This window comes from Prionailurus viverrinus, chromosome A2 (assembly GCF_022837055.1).
Source record: "Prionailurus viverrinus isolate Anna chromosome A2, UM_Priviv_1.0, whole genome shotgun sequence".
Taxonomy (NCBI): domain Eukaryota; kingdom Metazoa; phylum Chordata; class Mammalia; order Carnivora; family Felidae; genus Prionailurus; species Prionailurus viverrinus.
In genome coordinates, this window is record NC_062562.1 from 16,440,729 (window position 1) to 16,462,180 (window position 21,452).

At 38.8% G+C, this 21,452-nt stretch overlaps 1 protein-coding gene across 2 annotated transcripts in view; it reads right to left on the reverse strand.

Moving 5' to 3' along the window:
- The window catches only part of SMARCC1 (SWI/SNF related, matrix associated, actin dependent regulator of chromatin subfamily c member 1), a 179,588-nt gene that overhangs the window by 105,540 nt on the left and 52,596 nt on the right, over window positions 1-21,452 (reverse strand). For both annotated transcript variants that reach the window (XM_047845105.1, XM_047845110.1), the window contains exons 9-13: window positions 20,545-20,670; window positions 16,966-17,087; window positions 13,507-13,631; window positions 8,244-8,303; window positions 3,054-3,091 (exon numbers count right to left, since the gene is read on the reverse strand). In XM_047845105.1, coding sequence (XP_047701061.1) covers window positions 3,054-3,091; window positions 8,244-8,303; window positions 13,507-13,631; window positions 16,966-17,087; window positions 20,545-20,670 — 471 coding nt within the window. The remainder of the gene's footprint in view (window positions 1-3,053; window positions 3,092-8,243; window positions 8,304-13,506; window positions 13,632-16,965; window positions 17,088-20,544; window positions 20,671-21,452) is intronic.

Genomic DNA, 21,452 nt, shown 5'->3' on the forward strand with positions numbered 1-21,452 from the left:
GTGAGTTCAAGCCCCACACTGGGCTCTGTGCTGACAGCTCGGGGCCTGGAGCCTGCTTCGGATTCTGTGTCTCCCTCTCTCTCTGCTGCTCCCCTGCTCACACTCTGTCTCTCTCTCAAAAATAAGTAAAGATTAAAAAAAAAATAAATTAAAAAAAATAAATAAACAAACAGGGTAGGTAGAATTCCAGAAATCCCGGATAGAGGGCCTACACTCTTAATCATTTTCACTAATAAAAGTCAGCTCTGATTTTTATCCAATTTAAAGAGGTTTTAACTAATGATTCCACCTGAAAACCTGGCCAGGCTAATACAATAATTTAAAAATCACTGCTGTGGGTCAAAACACAAGAACATTTCTTATGCTTCCAATAAAAAATAGTAATAATTACTTCTAAATAATATCATGTAATACAAAGTTTGTATTCAAATGGTTCCAATTAACCCAAAAATGCCCTTTATACATTTTTGTCCCCAAATCAGAACCTAATCAAGAAATCTGTATTAAGTGACATTTGCATCTCTTCAGTTACCTTTAATCCCTGCCTCCCTCTGGGGGTGTATTTAATGAAATTCAAAGGTTTTAAAACTCCAGACCACACGACTTGTACAATGTTTAACAATTTCTATTTATCTTATTGATTCTTCATAATTAACTTGCAATTAAACATTTTTATCAAAAATATTACAGGAAGTAAGTTTTTTGACACTCAGATGTTTTCCAATTTTGTACAGTTAAATCTACAACCTTTCATCTGTGTTTTTACTGTTTTTATTCTTATGAAATTCTTTCCTATTAAAAACCAGTTCTACACTTTAATTTCTATCTTTAACTTCATTCAGTGTAAATATCTGTGCGGCATTATTTGAAGTGAGGATCTAGTATTACTGCCTAGAAACTTAAGACAGTAATTTCCTTAAGATCAATGAGTATAGGGGCGCCTGGGTGGCGCAGTCGGTTAAGCTTCCGACTTCAGCCAGGTCACGATCTCCCGGTCCGGGAGTTCGAGCCCCGCGTCAGGCTCTGGGCTGATGGCTCAGAGCCTGGAGCCAGTTTCCGATTCTGTGTCTCCCTCTCTCTCTGCCCCTCCCCCGTTCATGCTCTGTCTCTCTCTGTCCCAAAAATAAATAAACGTTGAAAAAAAAACAAAACAAAAAAAACAAAAAAAAAAACCAAAAAGATCAATGAGTATAGAAAAAAGGTAATGTTTGAAAGCCCCAAGGAACTCTGGTTGTTACTTAAATGATGGTGAAACAAGTATGCTAATATTGATGACAAAAGTAAAAAATGTTATTTCCCAAATCAGGGGAGCTAGTAAAAAATATGCACATGGTTAAAGTGGTTTTGAAATGAAGGTTTCACAAACTCAATTAGAACACAAAATATATCCTTTATTCAGGAGAGAATGGCACTGCAATTAATAAAGGCCAAGAGGGTGCACCGGGGTGGCTCAGTCAGTTAAGCCTCCGACTTGGGCTCAGGTCATGATCTCACCATTCATGAGTTCAAGCCCAGTGTCAGGCTCTGTGCTGACAGCTCGGAGCCTGGAGCCTGGAGCCTGCTTCAGATTCTGTCCCTCTCTCTCTCTGCCCCTCCCCTGGGTGGCTCAGTCGGTTGAGCATCCAACTGCAGCTCAGGTCATAATCTCACGGCTCATGGGTTCAAGCCCTGCACTGGGCTCTGTGCTGAGTGCTCAGACCCTGCTTCGGATCTGTGCCTGCTTCGGATTCTGTGTCCCCTTCTCTCTCTGCCCCTCCCCCGCTCATGCTCTGTCTCTCAAAGGTGAATAAAGATTTAAAAAAAAAACTTTTTTCTTGATAAAAAAATAAATAAATAAAGGCCAACAGTCTATGGTTTAATTATCTGAGTAAGGAAATGCACGGGATGGCATCGTGGGACGAGGTGTTACAGTAAATACGTCTAACAAGTTTTGGGTTCAGTTATACAACAGACTTAGCCTTGGTTTCAAAATGTCCCCTGCCCCTGGCATAAACAAAATCTCCTATGCCCAATTGTTTGGCTTTTTATTTGGGTCTCTTTCATTACCACATAAGAGTATTTACACAAAATAATGACATATTTTTATAAATGTAACATTTGTTAATGATTTTAAGTAGTTGGTTAACTGAAGAAGTCTGATTTAAAAAAGAAAATCATAGAGGTGCCTGGCTAGCTCAGTCAGTATAACATGCAACTCTTGATGTCAGGGTTATGAGTTCAAGGCCCACACTGGATAAGGGATAACTTAAAATTAAAATCTTAAAAAAAAAAAAAATTAAAATCATAAGGACAATTCAGATGAAGAGCCTTACATAGAGGAGTTTCTTGAAATACTTTTCAGGGCAATCCTGTCATAAATACGTTCATTCCTTGAATGTATAAAAACAATAAATGTCAATTTGGGGGATTTCTCTGACTCAATGAAAAAGAACTATCCATTTTCAGCAAAGGAAGAAAGTTATTTCAGAGAGATTAGGGATTAGTTACACTTATTAATAACACAAACGACAGTTTGAATGAACAATGGGCCATCTACTAAAAAGAAAAGTAAAATCCTGCCTTAAATCCAACACCTTTCAACAGCATAATTATTGATATATCTCCACTGTAGAACTGATCAAACAGGAAGCAGCTGACTGTAATGGCTCCAAAAAGGTTAAGAGCATGATCAAAAGCTGTACTGGCTGTGGACTGAAATTGTACTGATATAAATGGAAGGGAGAAAATCAAGGCAAGGTATGGTCCCTGCTCACCTGTACCATCGGATAACACCTGGAACACTGCATTCAGCTCTGATTACCACCTTGCAACCAGAGCTATAATGGAATCGGAAATTAGCATAGGAGAGACACTACATGAGAAGATAGAAATTTCCTTTTGAAAAATCTTAGGAGTCAAGAAAGACAAATTATTTCAGAGATGGGTTGAAAACAAAAAATTAGAAGGGCCTCAAAATTGAGTATTTCTATGGCACTTTCAATCAGTGTTTCTACTGCTCCATACATTGAACCCTTAGATAGCTACTTTTGCACCAGGCGTAATTAAATTGTTACCTTTCCTCCTGTTGTGACTGTTTCTTCATCCTGCTCATCTGCAAAATCAAAATATACAATTATGTAAAAATCAGGTATATATGCTCTTTGGATTACTTGGAAACTTCAAGATAATTTTTAAAACTTTATATAATTATTACTAGAGAGGGAAAAGGAAAGAAATAAAACATTATTAAAGCAAACCCACCTCTAATAATTCAGTAAAGTGGTACTGTACACAGAAGCACAAAGATGAATAGAGCTTCAAGCATTAAATAATTAAAAATTTCCAACAACAGGGAATTTATAATTAATTACTGCTTAGGCTACTAATCTCAGTTATGATCTTGCTAATAAAAGGTAAGGGACTTGATTAGGACTCTAGCCACTTGAGATTTAATGAAACAAAGTAATGACATTTTGGATCTCAGAGGAAATGAGTTAAGAAATGAGGAGTAAAGAAAAGAGGTAAGAATCAATCACTACAAAGTCCTGGTAAGAGGGTTAATACCTTCTGAGGATAGAAGACTCCAAAACCTAAATGCCGGCCTTGCAAAAGAACAGGAATAAACCCAAGTATAATTTAAACCAGGCAGCTGATTTCCACAGCAAAAAGTAAAAGTGCCAGTGTGGACATCTGTTTATATATTAACTATTGCTGCGTTTACATGACAATGGCAAAGTTGATTAACTGTGACAGAGACCATATAGCCTATACTGTATAAAATACTAGCTGGCCCTTTCCAGATAAGTATGCCAACATCTACATTAGAGAATATAAAAAGATCAGTAATACATGAACAGTTAGTACTCAAACGTTCAACCATATTCTATAGAATGCCTCTACTATGTGTCCAAATGCCAAGGACACAATGAAAAACAAGAAAAGGTCCCTGTCTTCATTGAGTTTACACCCCAGTTGGGAGTGGCAAACTAGAGAGAAAATACACAAAAAGATTCCAGATGATGAAAGCTGGTATACAGAGAAAAACAAATTAATATATCTTAGAGAGGGATTGGGTGGGTGAACCCTTCTAAATAAAGAGGGAAGCGTCTCTGAAAAGGTAACATTTTAGCTGAAACATAAGGGAAGGACAAAAGCATTCCAGGGACAGGAAGCAGCCTGATCAAAGAGCCTCAGGTGGGGACGAACCTGACACCTTCACAAATCTGAAAGGTCACTATGAGCTTTGAAGGCTGGGAGAAATGAGCACAAGAGCAGAGTGCAGTGACACAAAGCACTGGCACTAAAGTTAGACCTAGACCGGAGTCTGTGCTCTGCCGCTTAACAGCTTTATGTTTGGAAACATTACCGAACCCCTCTAGGCTCATTTCCTCATTAATAACACAGGACTGGGGCACTTGGGTGACTCAGTCAGTTAAGCATCGAACTTCAGCTCAGGTCATGATCTCATTGCCTGGGACTTTGAGCTCCGTATCGGGCTCTGTGCCGACAGCTCAGAGCCTGGAGCGTGCTTCAGATTCTGTGTCTCCCTCTCTCTCTGCCCCTCCCCTACTCAAGCTCTGTTGGTCTCTCTCTCTCTCTCAAAAATAAACAAACATTAAAAAATTATTTCTTTAAAAAAACATAACACAAGACTAACATGGTTTTACAATGAAATGTGAACATATGTAGAATGATACCTGGCAGGTACTTAGGCAAAACAGAGATGGGCACTGTTGTTTGATTTCTAAGTTAGACAAACAACTGCTAGCAGGAATAGGAGATTCACCATGTGGTAAATAACTTATGGTCACCCAGTTCTGCACAGGGACTACTTTTTTTCTAGGAAGTGACTAACAGTTCTAAATAAAGTTGTCAAAATGAATTTTTTGTTCTTTGGATCTTGGTAAACCCCATGATAACCAAATTTTCACTAGATGGTGGTAACACAACTTAATGATCTCTCTCTGGTCAAAACACACTATTTAAATTTAGTTTGACAGGGGCGCCTGGGTGGCTCAGTCGGTTAAGCTTCCAACTTCGGCTCAGGTCATGAGCTCACGGTTCATGGGATCAAGCCCTGCTCTGTGCTGATAGCCCAGAGCCTGGAGCCTGCTTTGAATTCTGTGTCTCCCTCTCTCTCTCCCCCTCCCCTGCTCAAGCGCTCGCTCTCACTCGTGCGCTCTCAAAAATAATAAACATTAAATACAAAATTTTAAATAAATAAAATAAAAATATATTTAGTTTAACAGATTTCTGTCCCAGAGGTAGTCTTGGTACCCAAAGGAAATTCACTTCTGCTAATACTAAAGTAGGAGGGCCACCTGCTTATGGATTCCTAAACAGTACTCATAAATGTTCTCTTCCTCCTTCTAGATGTGGACAATCACACTCTCACCTCAGCCCCTGGAATCTGGACCTTTCAGTGGTCTCAAGGAAGGAAGGAAAGAAGGAAGGAAGGGAGGGAGGGAGGAAAGGAGGAAGGAAGGGAGCAAGGGAGGGAGGGAGGGAGGGAGGGAGGAAGGAAGGGAGCGAGGGAGGAAGGAAGGGAGGGAGGGAGGGAGGGAGGAAGGAAGGAAGGAAGGAAGGAAGGAAGGAAGGAAGGAAAGAAGGACTGGGGATATTTAGCTAGGTGACATGTAAGGCAGAAAATGGACCAGTTAAAACAATAAACAACTCTGTGAAGAGGAATTCCCAGTTGATGAATCAGTTACCCTTGGCACATGGTTCAGGTTATATCTAATGCAGAAAGCCAGATGATTAAGTGATACGTGGAAAAGCCTGTTGGTTCCTAGATGAGAGGCCAGGACAACAATTTAAAATTCCACAGACTCTAGCTCCCCAGCTGCGATGAGCAGCATCTTCAGCCATAACACCCCTGCTGTTTAGAGCTCGAACCATTCACAAACACAAAGAGCTCTTATACCCAGCACTGAAAGTTTTAAAATCTTTTTTTTTTTTTCCAACGTTTATTTTTTTGGGGACAGAGAGAGACAGAGCATGAACAGGGGAGGGGCAGAGAGAGAGGGAGACACAGAATCGGAAACAGGCTCCAGGCTCCGAGCCATCAGCCCAGAGCCTGACATGGGGCTCGAACTCACGGACCGCGAGATCGTGACCTGGCTGAAGTCGGACGCTTAACCGACTGCGCCACCCAGGCGCCCCAGAAAGTTTTAGATCCAATTGAAACTTCTATCCAGTTCTTAAAACTGGCTTCGATTTGACTACTTTGATAAAGTCCATTAAAAAAACACTCTCGGGGCGCCTGGGTGGCTCAGTCGGTTAAGCGTCCGACTTCGGCTCAGGTCATGACCTCACAGTCTGTGAGTTTGAGCCCTGCTTCGGATTCTGTGTCTCCCTCTCACTCTGACCCTCCCCTATTCATGCTCTGTCTCTCTCTCTGTCTCAAAAATAAATAAACGTTAAAAAAAAACTTAAAAAAAAAAAAAACCACTCTCATAGTAGCTCCCATTTTTAAAAGGACAATTGTCTACACTCATAAAACTACAGATTGATTCCTTTTTAGGATATATAATTAAAAAACAGAAACTATCAGGGCGCCTGGATGGCCCAGTGGGTTGAGCATCCAAGCCTTGATTTCGGCTCAAGTTATGGTCCCAGGGTCATGGGGTCAAGGTAAGCGTGGGCTTGTGCTAAGCGTGGAGCCTGCTTAAAATTCTTGTGTGCTCTCTCTCCCTCCCTTCCTCTCCCAAGCTCTCTAAAATAAAGGTAAAATAAAATGGGTAATTAAAAAAAAAAATAGAAACTATAATTCTATTTAACAAACTGTCCCAGTAAAGAGTATCCAGTCTTAACAATCATTTACTCTGTCACATTACAGAAAACATTAAGTCTATGTATAGCTAGTTTTGTTTTCTTGCCCTTTGATTCAGTGGACAAGTACCAGTTGTGGAATAGACAAGCTTATAGAAAATGGAAATTATTTAAAAAAAAAAAAAAAAATTAAAAAAAAAAGAAAAGAAAAGAAAGGGGCGCCTGGGTGGCGCAGTCGGTTAAGCATCCGACTTCAGCCAGGTCACGATCTCACGGTCCGTGAGTTCGAGCCCCGCGTTGGGCTCTGGGCTGATGGCTCGGAGCCTGGAGCCTGGAGCCTGTTTCCGATTCTGTGTCTCCCTCTCTCTCTGCCCCTCCCCCGTTCATGCTCTGTCTCTCTCTATCCCAAAAAATAAAATAAACATTGAAAAAAAAAAAAATAAAAAAAAAAAAGAAAATGGAAATTATTAATAGTTATTAATATTCTATTAAGAATGTTAAAAGACAATTAAGATAGAAATGTTTTGACAGCATTTGTTTCATTTGTTGACCTAACACCAACTTTACATAAACTGTCATCAAGATAATTTTCTATTTCTACTTCTGACATCAAAATTGGACCTGATGTTCAATGATAGGCTTTAAGCCAGAAAAGGATGATATAGTGAAATGAAGTAAAAAAAAAAAAAAAAAACAAAAAACAAAAAACAAAAAACCCTCACTACCTACTAGCTGCCATCAAGAATCTCTATAATTTATTTGAAATACAGAATTCACTTAGTGAAAAGATAAAGAAACTGAAGTTTCATTTTCCACATAAGGAGACCTCAAAAACCCCTTTCAGGTGTAAAATTCCCTAAAGTCAAAAATTCAGTATAAATTTGTAAATATATAAATTATATAAATCCTGAAAACACTCGGTTCTCCCTTAATTTTTACAAGTGAACAGAGAAACTGAGATCCATATACAATTCTCAAAAACAAAGACGTTTACAACCACCTCTACTTTTTTTAAGTGGAACAAGTGACTACGTTCCTCTCTCCCACCCTCCAGCACATCCAAGGACCATGATGTCCTCATAAAAATGTACTCTATAATTTGTAAATACTACTATGAATGGATGATAGGATTCTCATTTTATACTATTTAGCCAACTAGAAGAAATACTTTAGGAAATAGAAGTATTTAAGAGTCAACAGACTTAAAAAAAAAAAAAAAAGGCAATAGACTTTTGCTCTAAAGATGCAAAAATCAAATCAGTAAAGAGTAGAAAAAAATGATCACAGGAATTTAAATTTCCTAATATGGCAGCAAACTAAACTAACAGTGGTGCTAGGGTGACCATGGTCACTGTCTGCGCTGGAAAGCATAGCAACTGGAAGCAACATCTCTCAGGAAAGGGGGAATCATTAGAGGAGCTGAATCAATAAGAGAGACAACAACACAGAAGAGAGACAACAACACAGAAGTGTACAGATTGTTTGGTTTTTACCTAGATCTGCCACAGTTCCTCCTTTAACAGGTGTATTTTCACTATCTTTCTTTGGGTTCACTAGAAAGAAAAAAAAGAGTCATGATTTAGGGGGAAAGTTCTACTTTTTTAAAAGAAGAAAAAATAAAAGATGATTAAAAAGTACATGAATCTCATTGCAAACCACCACCATCCAGTGTTCACCTTCATGAAAAACTATAAATCTGATGAAAAAAATACTAACACTTAATATAAGACTGCCATTTTGCAACTAATTACCCAAGCATCAATTTTTTCATGATAAAAGTACACAATACACAAATATAGAGAGCAAAACCTGAAAAGAACCTTTCAATCCCTTCCCCCAAAGTATTTTTTATTACATTTTCTGTTTGTGGATTCCCATTTTTGTGCCATTCATTTAGGTAAATAAACTCAGGGAGAACTGATACCTATTATATATCTCTGTAAACTTCAAAACCTGTATGAAGGGTTTAGGGGCTCCTGAGTGGCTTGGTCAATTAAACATCTGACTTTTGGTTTCGGCTCAGGTCACGATCTCACAGTCATAGGATCAAGCCCTATGTCCCACTCCATGCTGAGCGTGGAGCCTGTTTGAGCTTCTCTCCCTCACTCTTTGACCCTTCCTGTTCATATTTTCTTTCTCTCGAGGTAAATAAATAAACCTAAAAAAACCCACAAAACCTGTATGAGGGGTTTAAATCTTACAGCTCTGCTATCCATACTGTGCTTCTTCCTTAGCATTCTACCCATGTCATTCAACTGTGTGCCTATATGACCATTCCATGTTAAGTGTTTTTAGTTACATTTATAGTTAAATTATATACAACTATTTCATTTAAATGAAATGAAATGAATCCACTGTGTCCATGGATGGGTCATACATAAGGTAACCAGCCCTATATTGATGGCAACTGTTGTTTATTTTCAATTTTTCACTATAACATAATCCATATCCTCTTACATTCTTTTTTTTTTTTTTTTTTTTGAGAGAGAGACAGAGTATGAGCGGGGGAGGAGCAGAGAGAGAGAGAGAGAGAGGGAGACACAAAATCTGAAGCAGGCTCCAGGCTCCGAGCTGTCAGCACAGAGATCAATGCGGGACTTGAACTCACAAGCTGTGAGATCATGACCTGAGCCAAAGTCAGACGCCCAACTGAGCCATCCAGGTGCCCCATCTTACATTCATCTCTAACCGTGCCTATAATTACTTAAAATGGGCTCTGAAATTAAAACTGCTACTGCACATACACATTAAAATTGAACAAATAAATTGTGTTAAGTGGCTTCATTAATTTATACTTCTACCAACAGCATCTGAAAATACCCACTTTCTCAAAACATCAGTACTCTGTGAATCATCTATTTTCTAAGTCTGGAAAATCTAATAGATGAAAAGTGTTACTTTAATAATTTATAATATCCTTGATTAAGAGAGGTTGAGCATCTTTCCACACATTTAATGGCCCTGAAATTTGATAAAATTACCAGTACATAAATACTTCGCCCTTAAATACAAATCAAAAACACATTGAGATACCACCTCACACCGGTGAGAGTGGCTAACATTAACAACTCAGGCAACAAGAGATGTAGGCTAGGATGTGGAGAAAGAGGAATCCTTTTGCACTGTTGGTGGGAATGCAAACTGGTGCAGCCACTCTGGAAAACAGTGTAGAGGTTCCTCAAAAGGTTAAAAATAGAACTACCCTACAACACAGCAATTGCGCTATTAGGTATTTATCCAAAGGATACGGGTGTTGATTGAAAGGGGTACATGCACCCCAATGTTTTTTGCCAGTGCTATTGACAACAGCCAAAGTATGGAAAGAGACAAAATGTCCATCGACTGATAAATGAACAAGATGTGGTGTAGGGGCGCCTGGGTGGATCAGTTAAGCGTCTGACTTCAGCTCAGATCTGATCTCACCATTCTTGAGTTCGAGCCCTGTGTCGGGCTTTGTGCTGACAGCTCAGAGCCTGAAGCCCACTTCAGATTCTGTGTCTCCCTCTCTCTCTGACCATCCCCCACTTGCATTCTAGGTCTCTTTCTCAAAAATAAACATTTAAAAAATTAAAAAAAAAGACATCACACACATACACACACACACACAGACACACACACACACACACACACACAGAGGAATATTACTAGGAGATCAAAAAGAACGAAATCTTATCATTTGCAACAACATGGATAGAACTAGAGTATACTAAGCTAAGCAGAATATGTCAGAGAAAAATATATGATTTCACTCATATATAGAATTTAAGAAACAAAACAGATGAACCTAGGGGAAAGGAAGCAAAAATAAGATAAAAACAGAGAGGTAGACTCTTAAATACAAAGAAAAAACGGGGCTGCTGGCAGGGTGTTGGGTGGGGGTATGGCCTAAATTGGTGATGGGCATTAAAGAGGGCACTTGTTAGGATGAGCACTGGGTATTATATGTCAGTGATAAATCTCTAAATTCTATTCCTGAAATCATTAACACTATATGTTAACTAATTTGGGATTTAAATTTTAAAAATAAATAAATAATAAAGTAGGTCTTCCAGTGGGGAGGTGAAGAATACAAATTTAGGGTTCGAATTCTTTGTTAAATGACTAATGAATATTTCATCTAAGGCTAACACTAGCATTAAGTACATCAATATTTGGAAGTTTACTTAAATAATTTTGTTTTTATATTTGGAACTTGAATCCACCTGAAGCTTAAATTCTTATTTATGACACAAAAAAGAATACAAAATTTTTCCAGATGTATTTATGCAACCGTTTGGTCTTTTCCCACAAACTGGCACTGCGAAAGTCACAGTAAATTAAATTTATAAACAAATATGGATCTACAGTTGAACCAACCATTCTACTCCACTAAGGGATTCAGCCATTCCTGTGTCGAAATCATACACTATTCATTATTACAGGTTTATAGTTTAGACAGTTATCTATTAAGACTACCACCACCTTCTTAGTTTTTTTATTTAAAATAAATATTTCGGGGGTGCCTGGCTGGCTTAGTCCAAAGAACATGCAACTCTTGATCTGGGGGTTGTGAGTTTGAGCTCCACGATGGCTGCAGAGATTACTTAAATAAATAAACTTAAAAAAATAAAATAAAATAACGAAGGGTGCCTGGGTAGCTTAGTCAGTTATGCGCCCAACTTTGGCTCAGGTCATGATCTCACAGGTTTGAGGGTTAAAGCCCCGCATCAGGCTCTGTGCTGACAGACTAAGTCTGGAGCCTAGAGCCTGCTTCAGATTGTCTCCTTCTCTCTCTCTCTCTCTCTCTCTCTCTCTCAGGCTCTGTGCTGACAGACTAAGCCTGGAGCCTAGAGCCTGCTTCAGATTGTCTCCTTCTCTCTCTCTCTCTCTCTCTCTCTCTCTCTCACCCTTCCCTTGTTCAAAAAATCATAATGGCAGACTTATGCCCAACCACATCAACAATTCTGTTACATTTTAGTGGGCTTCATATTCTAATTAAAAACAGAAAATGTGGGGACATTTGGGTGGCTCAGTCAGTTAATCGACCAACTCTTGATTTCGGCCCAGGTCACGATCTCACGGTTCCTGGAATGGAGTCCCACGATGGGCTCTGAGGTGATAGTAAAGAGCATGCTTGGGATTCTCTCTCCCTCTCCCTCTCTCTCTGCCCCTCCCCCACTCACTCTTTAGGCATGCAGCATGCACACGCTCTCTCTCAAAATAAATAAATTTGAAAAAGAATGTGGTGAGAACAGACTTTCTAAAAAATAATAAACAGATTTTAAAAATGTGTTTTTTTAGGAGAATAAAAACAAGACTCAACAATATCCTGTTTAAAAGTGATATACTTTACATTATCAAAATGAAACTAACAGGATGGAAGAGAGATGTAAGTCAGAAATCTAAAGTGTAAGAACAGGGGCACCTGGGTGACTCAAGTATATGACTCTTGATTTCGGCTTAGGTCATGATCTCACCATTAGATCAAGGCCCACATAGGGCGCCGCGCTGACAGTGTAAAGCCTGCTTGGGTTTCTCTCTCTCCCTTCTCTCTGCCCCTCCCCCATGCGCACACAGGAGAAGGACAGAGAGAAATAACTAAACCTTAAAATAAGTATTTATTCATAAATAAATAATAAATTTTAAATAAATAAACTTTAAAAACTAAAGCGTAAGAACAAAGCTATGTAATTTACAGAACTGCTATATTGGAGTTGAGTACATGAGGACTAATACAAAAAATGTAGAAGTAAAGAACAGTGTGGTTTGATGAGCTTTATTATTACCAGAGAACCTGGCCTTCAAGACAAGCACTACAATGGCACCTAGAGACACACAACACAAGAGTCAGTTCATCAGGAGGACATGATGGTACTAAACGTATATGCCCTTAAGTAACAGAGCTTCAAAGTATATGAAAATACGTAAGAGAAAAAAAATTCACAGGAATCAGAGACAAAAACAGACAAACCCACAAATACAGTTAACTAACATCCTACTCCCAATAACTGATTTAAATAGATTAAAATGTACATGGATAAGTGCTCCACCTTCTCATATGTATATTCATTCTACTAGGATTTAAGAAAAATTTTTTTGTTTTTAATGTTTTCATTTATGTTTGAGACAGAGAGAAACAGAGCATGAGCAGGGGACAGGCAGAGAGAGGGAGACACAGAATCCGAAGCAGGCTCCAGACTCTGAGCCGTCAGCAGAGAGACCGACGCGGGGCTCGAACTCACAGACTATGAGATCACGACCTGAGCTGAGGTCGGACACTTAACTGACTGAGCCGCCCAGGCGCCCCAAGAACCATTAATTTTAAAGTATTGCTGGGGCGCCTGGGTGGCGCAGTCAGTTAAGCGTCCGACTTCAGCCAGGTCACGATCTCACGGTCCAGGAGTTCGAGCCCCGTGTCAGGCTTTGGGCTGATGGCTCAGAGCCTGGAGCCTGTTTCCGATGCTGTGTCTCCCTCTCTCTCTGCCCCTCCCCCGTTCATGCTCTGTCTCTCTCTGTCCCAAAAATAAATAAACGTTGAAAAAAAAAATTTTTTTGAAATAAAGTATTGCTAAATTTAGAGAACTTTTTAGTCACAGTGTTTTTCTCAATAAGCAGCAAAAGTACACCAAAAGACTGTGAACCAGGTAATTTCATAAACATTTTGACCTTGAAAAAATTGGTAACCAGGGACACAGAGCAAGAAATGATTCATTCCAAAGCACTGCTAAGAATGATTAAATCACACTAATACTCTCATACTCTAGACAGAATACAAACCATTTTTTGGAAGTACCACTTCCTCTATGTTGGGTACTGGTGTTGGGTCTTCCATGTCCTTGGTAAGATCTTCTTGCTCATCTTCCTCTTTCTGACTTCTGCGCTTCCCATAAAGACTAGCTTGGCTAAAACACACAAGGTATGTAAATATGTAAATAAGAATGACTATAGCTACTCCTAGCAGACAATTTCAAAGGCTTTACCTCATTGTTATAATCTATGCTCAGAATTGCTTTAAAAGACAAATAGAAATTTAAAAAAAAAAGTAGGTACATTCCCAAATTACATCTAACCAGCCAAATGGAAAATAAAGGTTATTGGGCATAAGAAATGAGTACAGAAATCCTACGATACAAATTGCAGACAGCATCCTAAAGGGTTTTAAATTAGTGTAATAAAAGAACATCTCCTAAGGATATACGGCACATACTTTATCTCACATCATAAACAATCACTCACATAAGAAATTTTCTCAAAGATACGTACAACCATATTTTCCTAGCTCTTTGTATCATCCAAATATCAGGAACTGCAAAGTAAAATCATCTAGGATGGTACTATTTTTTTTTTTTTTTTGTAAAAATTGCTATTGCTCTTTCTTTAGTTTATTTCATAACTAACATATTCCAGAAAGCAGATTAGGGTTCAGACAAGAATGGAATAATTCCTTACCTTGAGGAATTACACAGGATACAAGACAGAAATTATCATCAACCTCCAATAACATAATGTGTACCAACACAGAGAAATAAAAATATATTTTTTATAATAAAAGATAATTAAATATTCCAAGAAAATAAGAGTTAATCAGGATTGAAGGGACAGTTAAGCTAACTTGGAACTCTAACAATTCACCAAAAAGTAGGCAATATTTCAGGATGATGAATGCAGGCATAAAGATATTAAGAAAGGAAATAACCTGTTCTGGGGAGGAATAAGCAGGAACCCTGAGCACACTGGCAAGTGAGAAGCAGTGGAGAAAGAAGTGATGGGAACACACAGTGGGCCAGCACGAGTCCTCACACTGCTGAGAGAGTGAGCAAAGTTCTCTTCTAAGAAGGAAAAGATACTGGAATAGATTAGAATCAGGTATATAGGCAAAAATATTTTTAAAAATTTTAATAAAAACTCCATGAGAATTGTTTAAAAGTGTATGAACCTAAAGGTGGCAGGGAGATAAAATATGTTTAAAAAAAAAAAAAAAAGGAAGAAAAGAAGCAGGGAAGATCAATAAAACAAACATTAGGAAAATAAATGTCAGTGTTTTTTTGTTAAAGGGAACTTACAATGAAACTCAAATGCCTGCTCATGAGGGGACAGATGTATTCAGTTGAAGGACATACATACATCTATCTGGAGACTCAATTTGGTGGGCTTTACACTCAGAGGGGAGGATCACTGTGAGACTCCTAGACACCATGTCTTGGTTTGGTGACCACTGGTGTCCTGGCACTGCACCTCAGCCCTTAAGTGGGAAGAAGGGTACATCGATTTCAGGCCCAGGAACACCTGGCAAGGTTGTGTGGCTTTCTTCACAGGGCTATCAGGGAGCTATGAATTCTCTGCACATCAACCATAAGGTTCAGATTAGAGATTTAAGAAATAAGGTTACTCTCATAATAGCTAAAGAAAAATCTATTTTTTTGAGTTTTTTATATCACAGTATATTTGACAAAATGACAAAACTTAGACCTTTTTCACATCCCTAAAAGCTTCCAGGCATAGTTAACAATGGTTCAGATAACCCTACCCTTCAAGAAATAACATGATTCAAGGCATGTTCTGGGCATAAAGAAACGCTAATTTAGCCACAGAGTCAGTAAGAGGAAGCTAGTGGAAAGAAGATACAAAATATATCTTTACAGTCCAATCAACAGCCAAAAATTTAACCAATTTATAGTCACATGAAAGCATAAATTTTGCAAGCTGTCATTTTCTAAGACTAAAATTATTTTGAGCCAGACAAGCCTGAAATTAAGTATCTACTTAATATATAAATGTTAAGTATTATCTGCCATTTATTAAGTATCTATTTCAGGCCAAAACCTGCACAGGGGCTTTAAAGTCTCACTTAATCCCCAAAACAACTTATTCAACAGAAACCAAAATCCCCACTCAAGCAAGATTTACTAAGTACAAATGTGATGCCCTGAACAAGGCACTACGTTGAACATGAAATGGACATAGGTTCATTTCCTCTAGGAGTCATTCTGATCACAAATAGGACAGGTGGTAAAATGAGAGACACTAATTTCTTGGTGAAATTAGTGAATATATAATTTCTTAAATTCCTTACCAGCCACATTGCTCAATATACAATTAGATACAGAAAAAAGACTGTATTCAAGGTGCCAACATCAGATGGCCATCTTACAAAGGAGATGAAGAAAGGGGAAGGAAGAGAGAGGGGAAGAGGAAAAGGAAAGAAAGACGAAGAGCCAAACAATCTACCCTCAGACCTTGATGGTGATAGAATTTAGTTGAAAGGATACAGGAACAGGAAGCTGAGCGTCCAGCTTTGAATCCTGACTCTAAGCAAAAATCTCTATGTGACCTTGGAAAAGTCAATCCCTGCTTCCTAAGATAAAGATGTTTATGATACTTCAAAGATCCCTTTCAGTTTTAAGATTCTGTACATGGTTTCCACTCTCACTAAGCTGTGAACCAAAGCTCCAATCCAGAAGCCCAAGGTTTATTGCCTTCCCACAGCTACCCCAGAGAGAGACAAATAGATTCTCTCTGAAATCATGGAATTGGAGTGGCTATATTTTAAATACAAATTAGATATCATAGTATATTTTCTGTGGAATATAAAGTTAAATGTGTGTATGTGTGTATGACGCACTATTATCCAGCCATAAAAAAAAAGGAAATTCTGTTACTTGGGACACCAGGAATGGACCTTGAGGTCATTTTGCTAAGTTAAATAACTATGAGAAAAATAAATACCATATGATCTCTCTTATATGTGGAATCTAGGAAAAAAATCATAGAGGGAATACACTGGTGTTGCCAAAGGCAAGGGGTGTGGAGAATGGGTGAAGCTGGTGAAAAAGTATAAACTTCCAGTTATAAAATAAATAAATCCTGGGGGTGTAATATACAGTATAGTGGCTGCAGTTAACACTGTATTGTGTATCTGGAAGTTGCTAAAAGAGTAAATCTTAAAAGTTCTCATCACAAGAAAAAATTCTAACTATGTGTGGTGTTGGATGTTAATTAGACTATGATTATGTCACTGTACAGATCTCTTTGAACACAAGGTGCCTTAGCGTAAATACAACATAAGATGGCCATCAGATGACATCTGACAAGATGAGCTGCCAAAGTCAGCCAACTTCCAGTATAAATGTAAGTCAGCCAACTTCCCTTGAGCAAAACTTCCAGTATAAATGTAAAAATGTGGAACATCCTTTAGAGTTTGTTTTAATGCCTTCTGAGTCACGCTGCAGTTCTTACCCTTTCTTTCCACTTTTCTTCCGGGATTCTGTGGGTGTTGGAGGTGGAGGGGAAGGCGAATGTTTCCTCTTTCGAGCATTAGCTGATGCTTTCCTATCTCTTCTCTCTGGACTTCTGACTGGCTAGGAAGAAGTAAATGGAAATGAATATCAGCCAGCTTTTCGGACTCCTCCATTTCAACAAACCTTTGCCCAAGGTGGGTTTTCACCTAGCTCAGAGCAATTGAAAGGAACATCATTAAGTGTCTTGGACCACCCACAGTCAAGACTTTCTCTGACCCTCCAGGTGATGCAGCACCAATGGAAATATCAAAACCATCCCCCAAGTATTCAAACTATGCTACAAAACAGACATGCCCAAATCCTGCACAACTAAAATATGTTCCTGTTCACATTATATCCAGATGGGAAAAGCACTTTCAACAACTACTGAAGAATATGAAACATATGCTATTAGATTAATAATATACAAAGACTGGTGAATAATCTTGTGGAAATGTCTCTGAAACTGCTCCTGACACATCAGTAAAAGGAATATGAGAAAATTTTATGACATAAAAGATGTTAAATAAGATTGCAATTTATGATTTAAAAGTCAACCTACAGAAGTACAAATATCTCGGGGCGCCTGGGTGGCGCAGTCGGTTAAGCGTCCGACTTCAGCCAGGTCACGATCTCGCGGTCCGTGAGTTCGAGCCCCGCGTCAGGCTCTGGGCTGATGGCTCAAAGCCTGGAGCCTGTTTCCGATGCTGTGTCTCCCTCTCTCTCTGCCCCTCCCCCGTTCATGCTCTGTTTCCCTCTGTCCCAAAAATAAATAAAAAAACGTTGAAAAAAAAAAAATTAAAAAAAAAAAAAAAAGAAGTACAAATATCTCTATTTGCAGCTGGCATGATCTTATACATAGATAAGCCTAAGGAATCTCGAAAACACTTTCAGAGCTAAAGAGTTCAGCAGGTGCAGGATACACATATCAATATACAAAAGTCAACCTGTAGATGATAACTATGGATTTCATAAAACAGACAATAAAGAGTTAACACCTAAGATGACCCAAAGTACTATATTTGAGGTGCAAAAAATAAAAATAAAAAAACCAGATATTAAAACATCAATTAAACATTATCTCTGGTACCATCACACTTCTTACAACTATCTGCTTCCTTTCAGAAGCTCTGTAGCATCAAATGGAAATCTGAGTCATTGTACAGAGCTATACAAGAAGCTTTAGAAAAAATCTAAACTGCACACACTGTACAGTAAGTCTGAAGCTAAACATTAAAAAAAATTTTTTTTAATGTTTATTTATTTTTGAGAGAGAGGGAGAGACAGAGAGAGCACAGCAGGGGAGGGTCAGAGAAAGGGAGACACAGAATCGGAAGCAGGCTCCAGGCTCTGAGCTGTCAGCACAGAGCCCGACGCGGGGCTTGAACTCACGAACTATGAGATCATGACCTGAGCTGAAGTCAGACATTTAAATGACTGAGCCACCCAGGTTTTTAAAATTTATTTATTTTTTAGAGAGGAGACAGAAAGAGAATACCAAGCAGGCTCCGCACTGTCAGCACAGCCCAATGCAGGACTCAAGCTCACAAAGTGTGACATCATGACCTGAGCCAAAACCAAGAGCCAGACGCTTAACCAAATGAGCCACCCAGACACTCCTGAAGTTAAATTTTTAAAAAGAGCTATTAACGTTTTCTCGTTTTTTTAATTTTAGATAGAGAAAGACAGCACAAGTGGGGGAAAGGGGCAAAGGGAGAGAGAATCTTAAGCAACCTCCGTGCTCAGTGCAGAGTCTGACACAGGGCTCAATCCTACGACCCTGGGATCATGACCTGAGCCAAAATCAAGAGTCAGATGCTCAATCACAAGAGCCACCCAGGCACCCCTTAACATTTAAGTAGGTTCCACGTCCAACGTGGGTCTTGAACTCGTGACCCTAAGATCAAGAGTTGTTTGCTCTATCAACGTAGTCAGCCTGGTGCCCACCCCTAAAAATACAGATTAAATCAATTTTGGGGCACCTGGATGGCTCAGAAGGTTGAGCATCCAACTTCAGCACAGGTCATGATCTCGCAGTTGGGGAGTTCGAGCCCCGCGTCAGGCTCTGTGCTGACAGCTCAGAGCCTGGAGCCTGCTTCAGATTCTGTGTCTCCCTCTCTCTCTGCTCCTTCCCCGCTCATGCTCTGTCTCTCAAAAATGAATAAATGTTTAAAAAAAATTCTTTTTAAATCGATTTTTACAGAATCTCCCTAAAAATAAGTGAATAAATTAATAAATAAACCATCTAAATCTGAACAGAAATGGCTATGGGCAGACCTGTTTAATAATGTGATGTAGAAATGAGACTATTCCTAGTGACAAAAAAGACTTGGTTGGAAATACAGTAAAACAAATATGTAAGCATATGGGGGGGGGGGGGCGCTAAATAAAAAAAATAAGATTTAAGTCAAATTCCAAAGCAAGTAAGGACAAATTAAAAATCAAAGGCTATGAAAACGTCCCAGTTTCTTTTAAGTAGGCTTCATGCCCACTGCAGAGCCTAACGTGGGTCTTCAATTCACAACCGTGAGATCCAGACCTGATCTGAGATCAAGTGGCAGACACTTAAATGACTCAGCCACCCAGGCACCTCGAAAAAGACCCACTTTTAAAAAATTTTTCTTAAAAATAAAAAAATACACACAGCATGACAAAGAGTTTTAGTAAGAAAGAGTCAGCTGAAAAGAGATATGAAAAAACTGGACATTCTAAGTGAACAGTTAAAAGTATTTCTGTCTCAACAATTTTTCAAAGAAATAAAATACAAAACAAAAAGCAAAAACTTTATGCGTCCCCAGTAAAAGGGAATGAGAATCTTACCGAAGCGGGTCATCAGCCAACAGACCAACACATCCAAACCTTCTTCTCAGAACCCCCTCCCTCTCGTGACGCATCTACCTCCCAAGTTGTGGCTTCTCAAGAATCATGGATAAATATTAGGTGGTTGGGCTTCTTAACACTTTAAAGAGTAATAAATCTCACATCCTCCCACCTTAAAAAAGGGCTGAACCATACCTTTGACCTTGAAGGCCTATACTTTGTACTACCTACTGTGTATGTATATGGCAACAAAGCTATTCAAAACTACTAAGACAAAACCAATTTTCCCTTGAAAAATCAACACCTAAATTAAATTATCCCGTGATAATATTTGGTTCACAAAATTAAAACTCAGATCTAGAAAGGAAAATCAACTACACTAGGGGCGCCTGGCTGCCTCAGTTGGTAGAGCATACAACTCCTGATGTTGGGGTTACATTCAAGCCCTGTGCTGGGTGTAGAGATTACACAGAAAAATCAGCTGGAATGCTGCCACACTGCATGCGTCACTTGAAATCTCAATGACCCTTTGAGACTTCCTTGCCCCTTTTGTGGGAATGCCAGCTCCTGAGACGGCTGTATGGCCATTTGGTAACTTTTTATATAATATACCTGATACACCTTGGGCTGTATGTGAGAGTTTATTAGTGAAAATCTGACAACAATGAGGCCCAGAGAAGAAACAGCTAGAGGAGAAAAACGGTACCAAACCAAATACCTCTTCATTCTTTGTTGAAATTCGCTGACGAAAACTCACAGGCTTCCTGTTCTCATCCACCTCATAATCCTCCTCATTCATCCATTCATTGAAAACATCAGTATCCAAAATCCATCTTGCATGAACCTAAAACCACAATGAAGCATGTGTATCTATATAAATAATAAATCACTACAGTTTGTATAAAGTATTCAAAACAAAAGAAGCTAACTTCTTATTCTCAAAGCCTCAACTGCATAAAAGAGTTTAAAAACATGAGACCATTAAAGACCTGTGAATGGCAACTTAACCATTTCTAATTTTTATTTCATGTTACTGAGTATAGTAAGAAAGCATCATTGGTTTTGCATAGACTGAGATTTTTTTTTTAAATTTTTTTAATGTTTATTTACTTTTGAGAGAGAGAGAGACAGACAGACAGACAGACAGACAGACAGACAGAGGGGGGAGGGACAAAGACAGACTGGGACATAGAATCAGAAGCAGGCTCCAGGCTCTGAGCTGTCAGCAGAGCCGGACACGGGGCTCAAACTCACGAGCCATGAGATCATGACCTGAGCCGAAGTTGGATGCTTAACTGACTGAGCCCCCCAGGTGCCCCTGAAGTTTTGATAACTAAGACCCTTATATTTGATAATCACGTCATTGTTATTTCAGCTTTATTCAGTTATAACTGAAAAATAAAATTGTAAGATATTCAAGGTGTACATTATGGTGATTTGATATGCATATACACTGAGAAAGGATCCTCCCATCTATTAATTAACATATCCATCACCTTACATACTTATCTTCCTTGTGTGTGAGAACATTTTAAGTTCTATTCTCTTAGCAAATTCCAATTATACAATAGTGTTATCAACTATAGTCACCATGTTTTACCTTAGAACTTAGAACTTCCATATAAA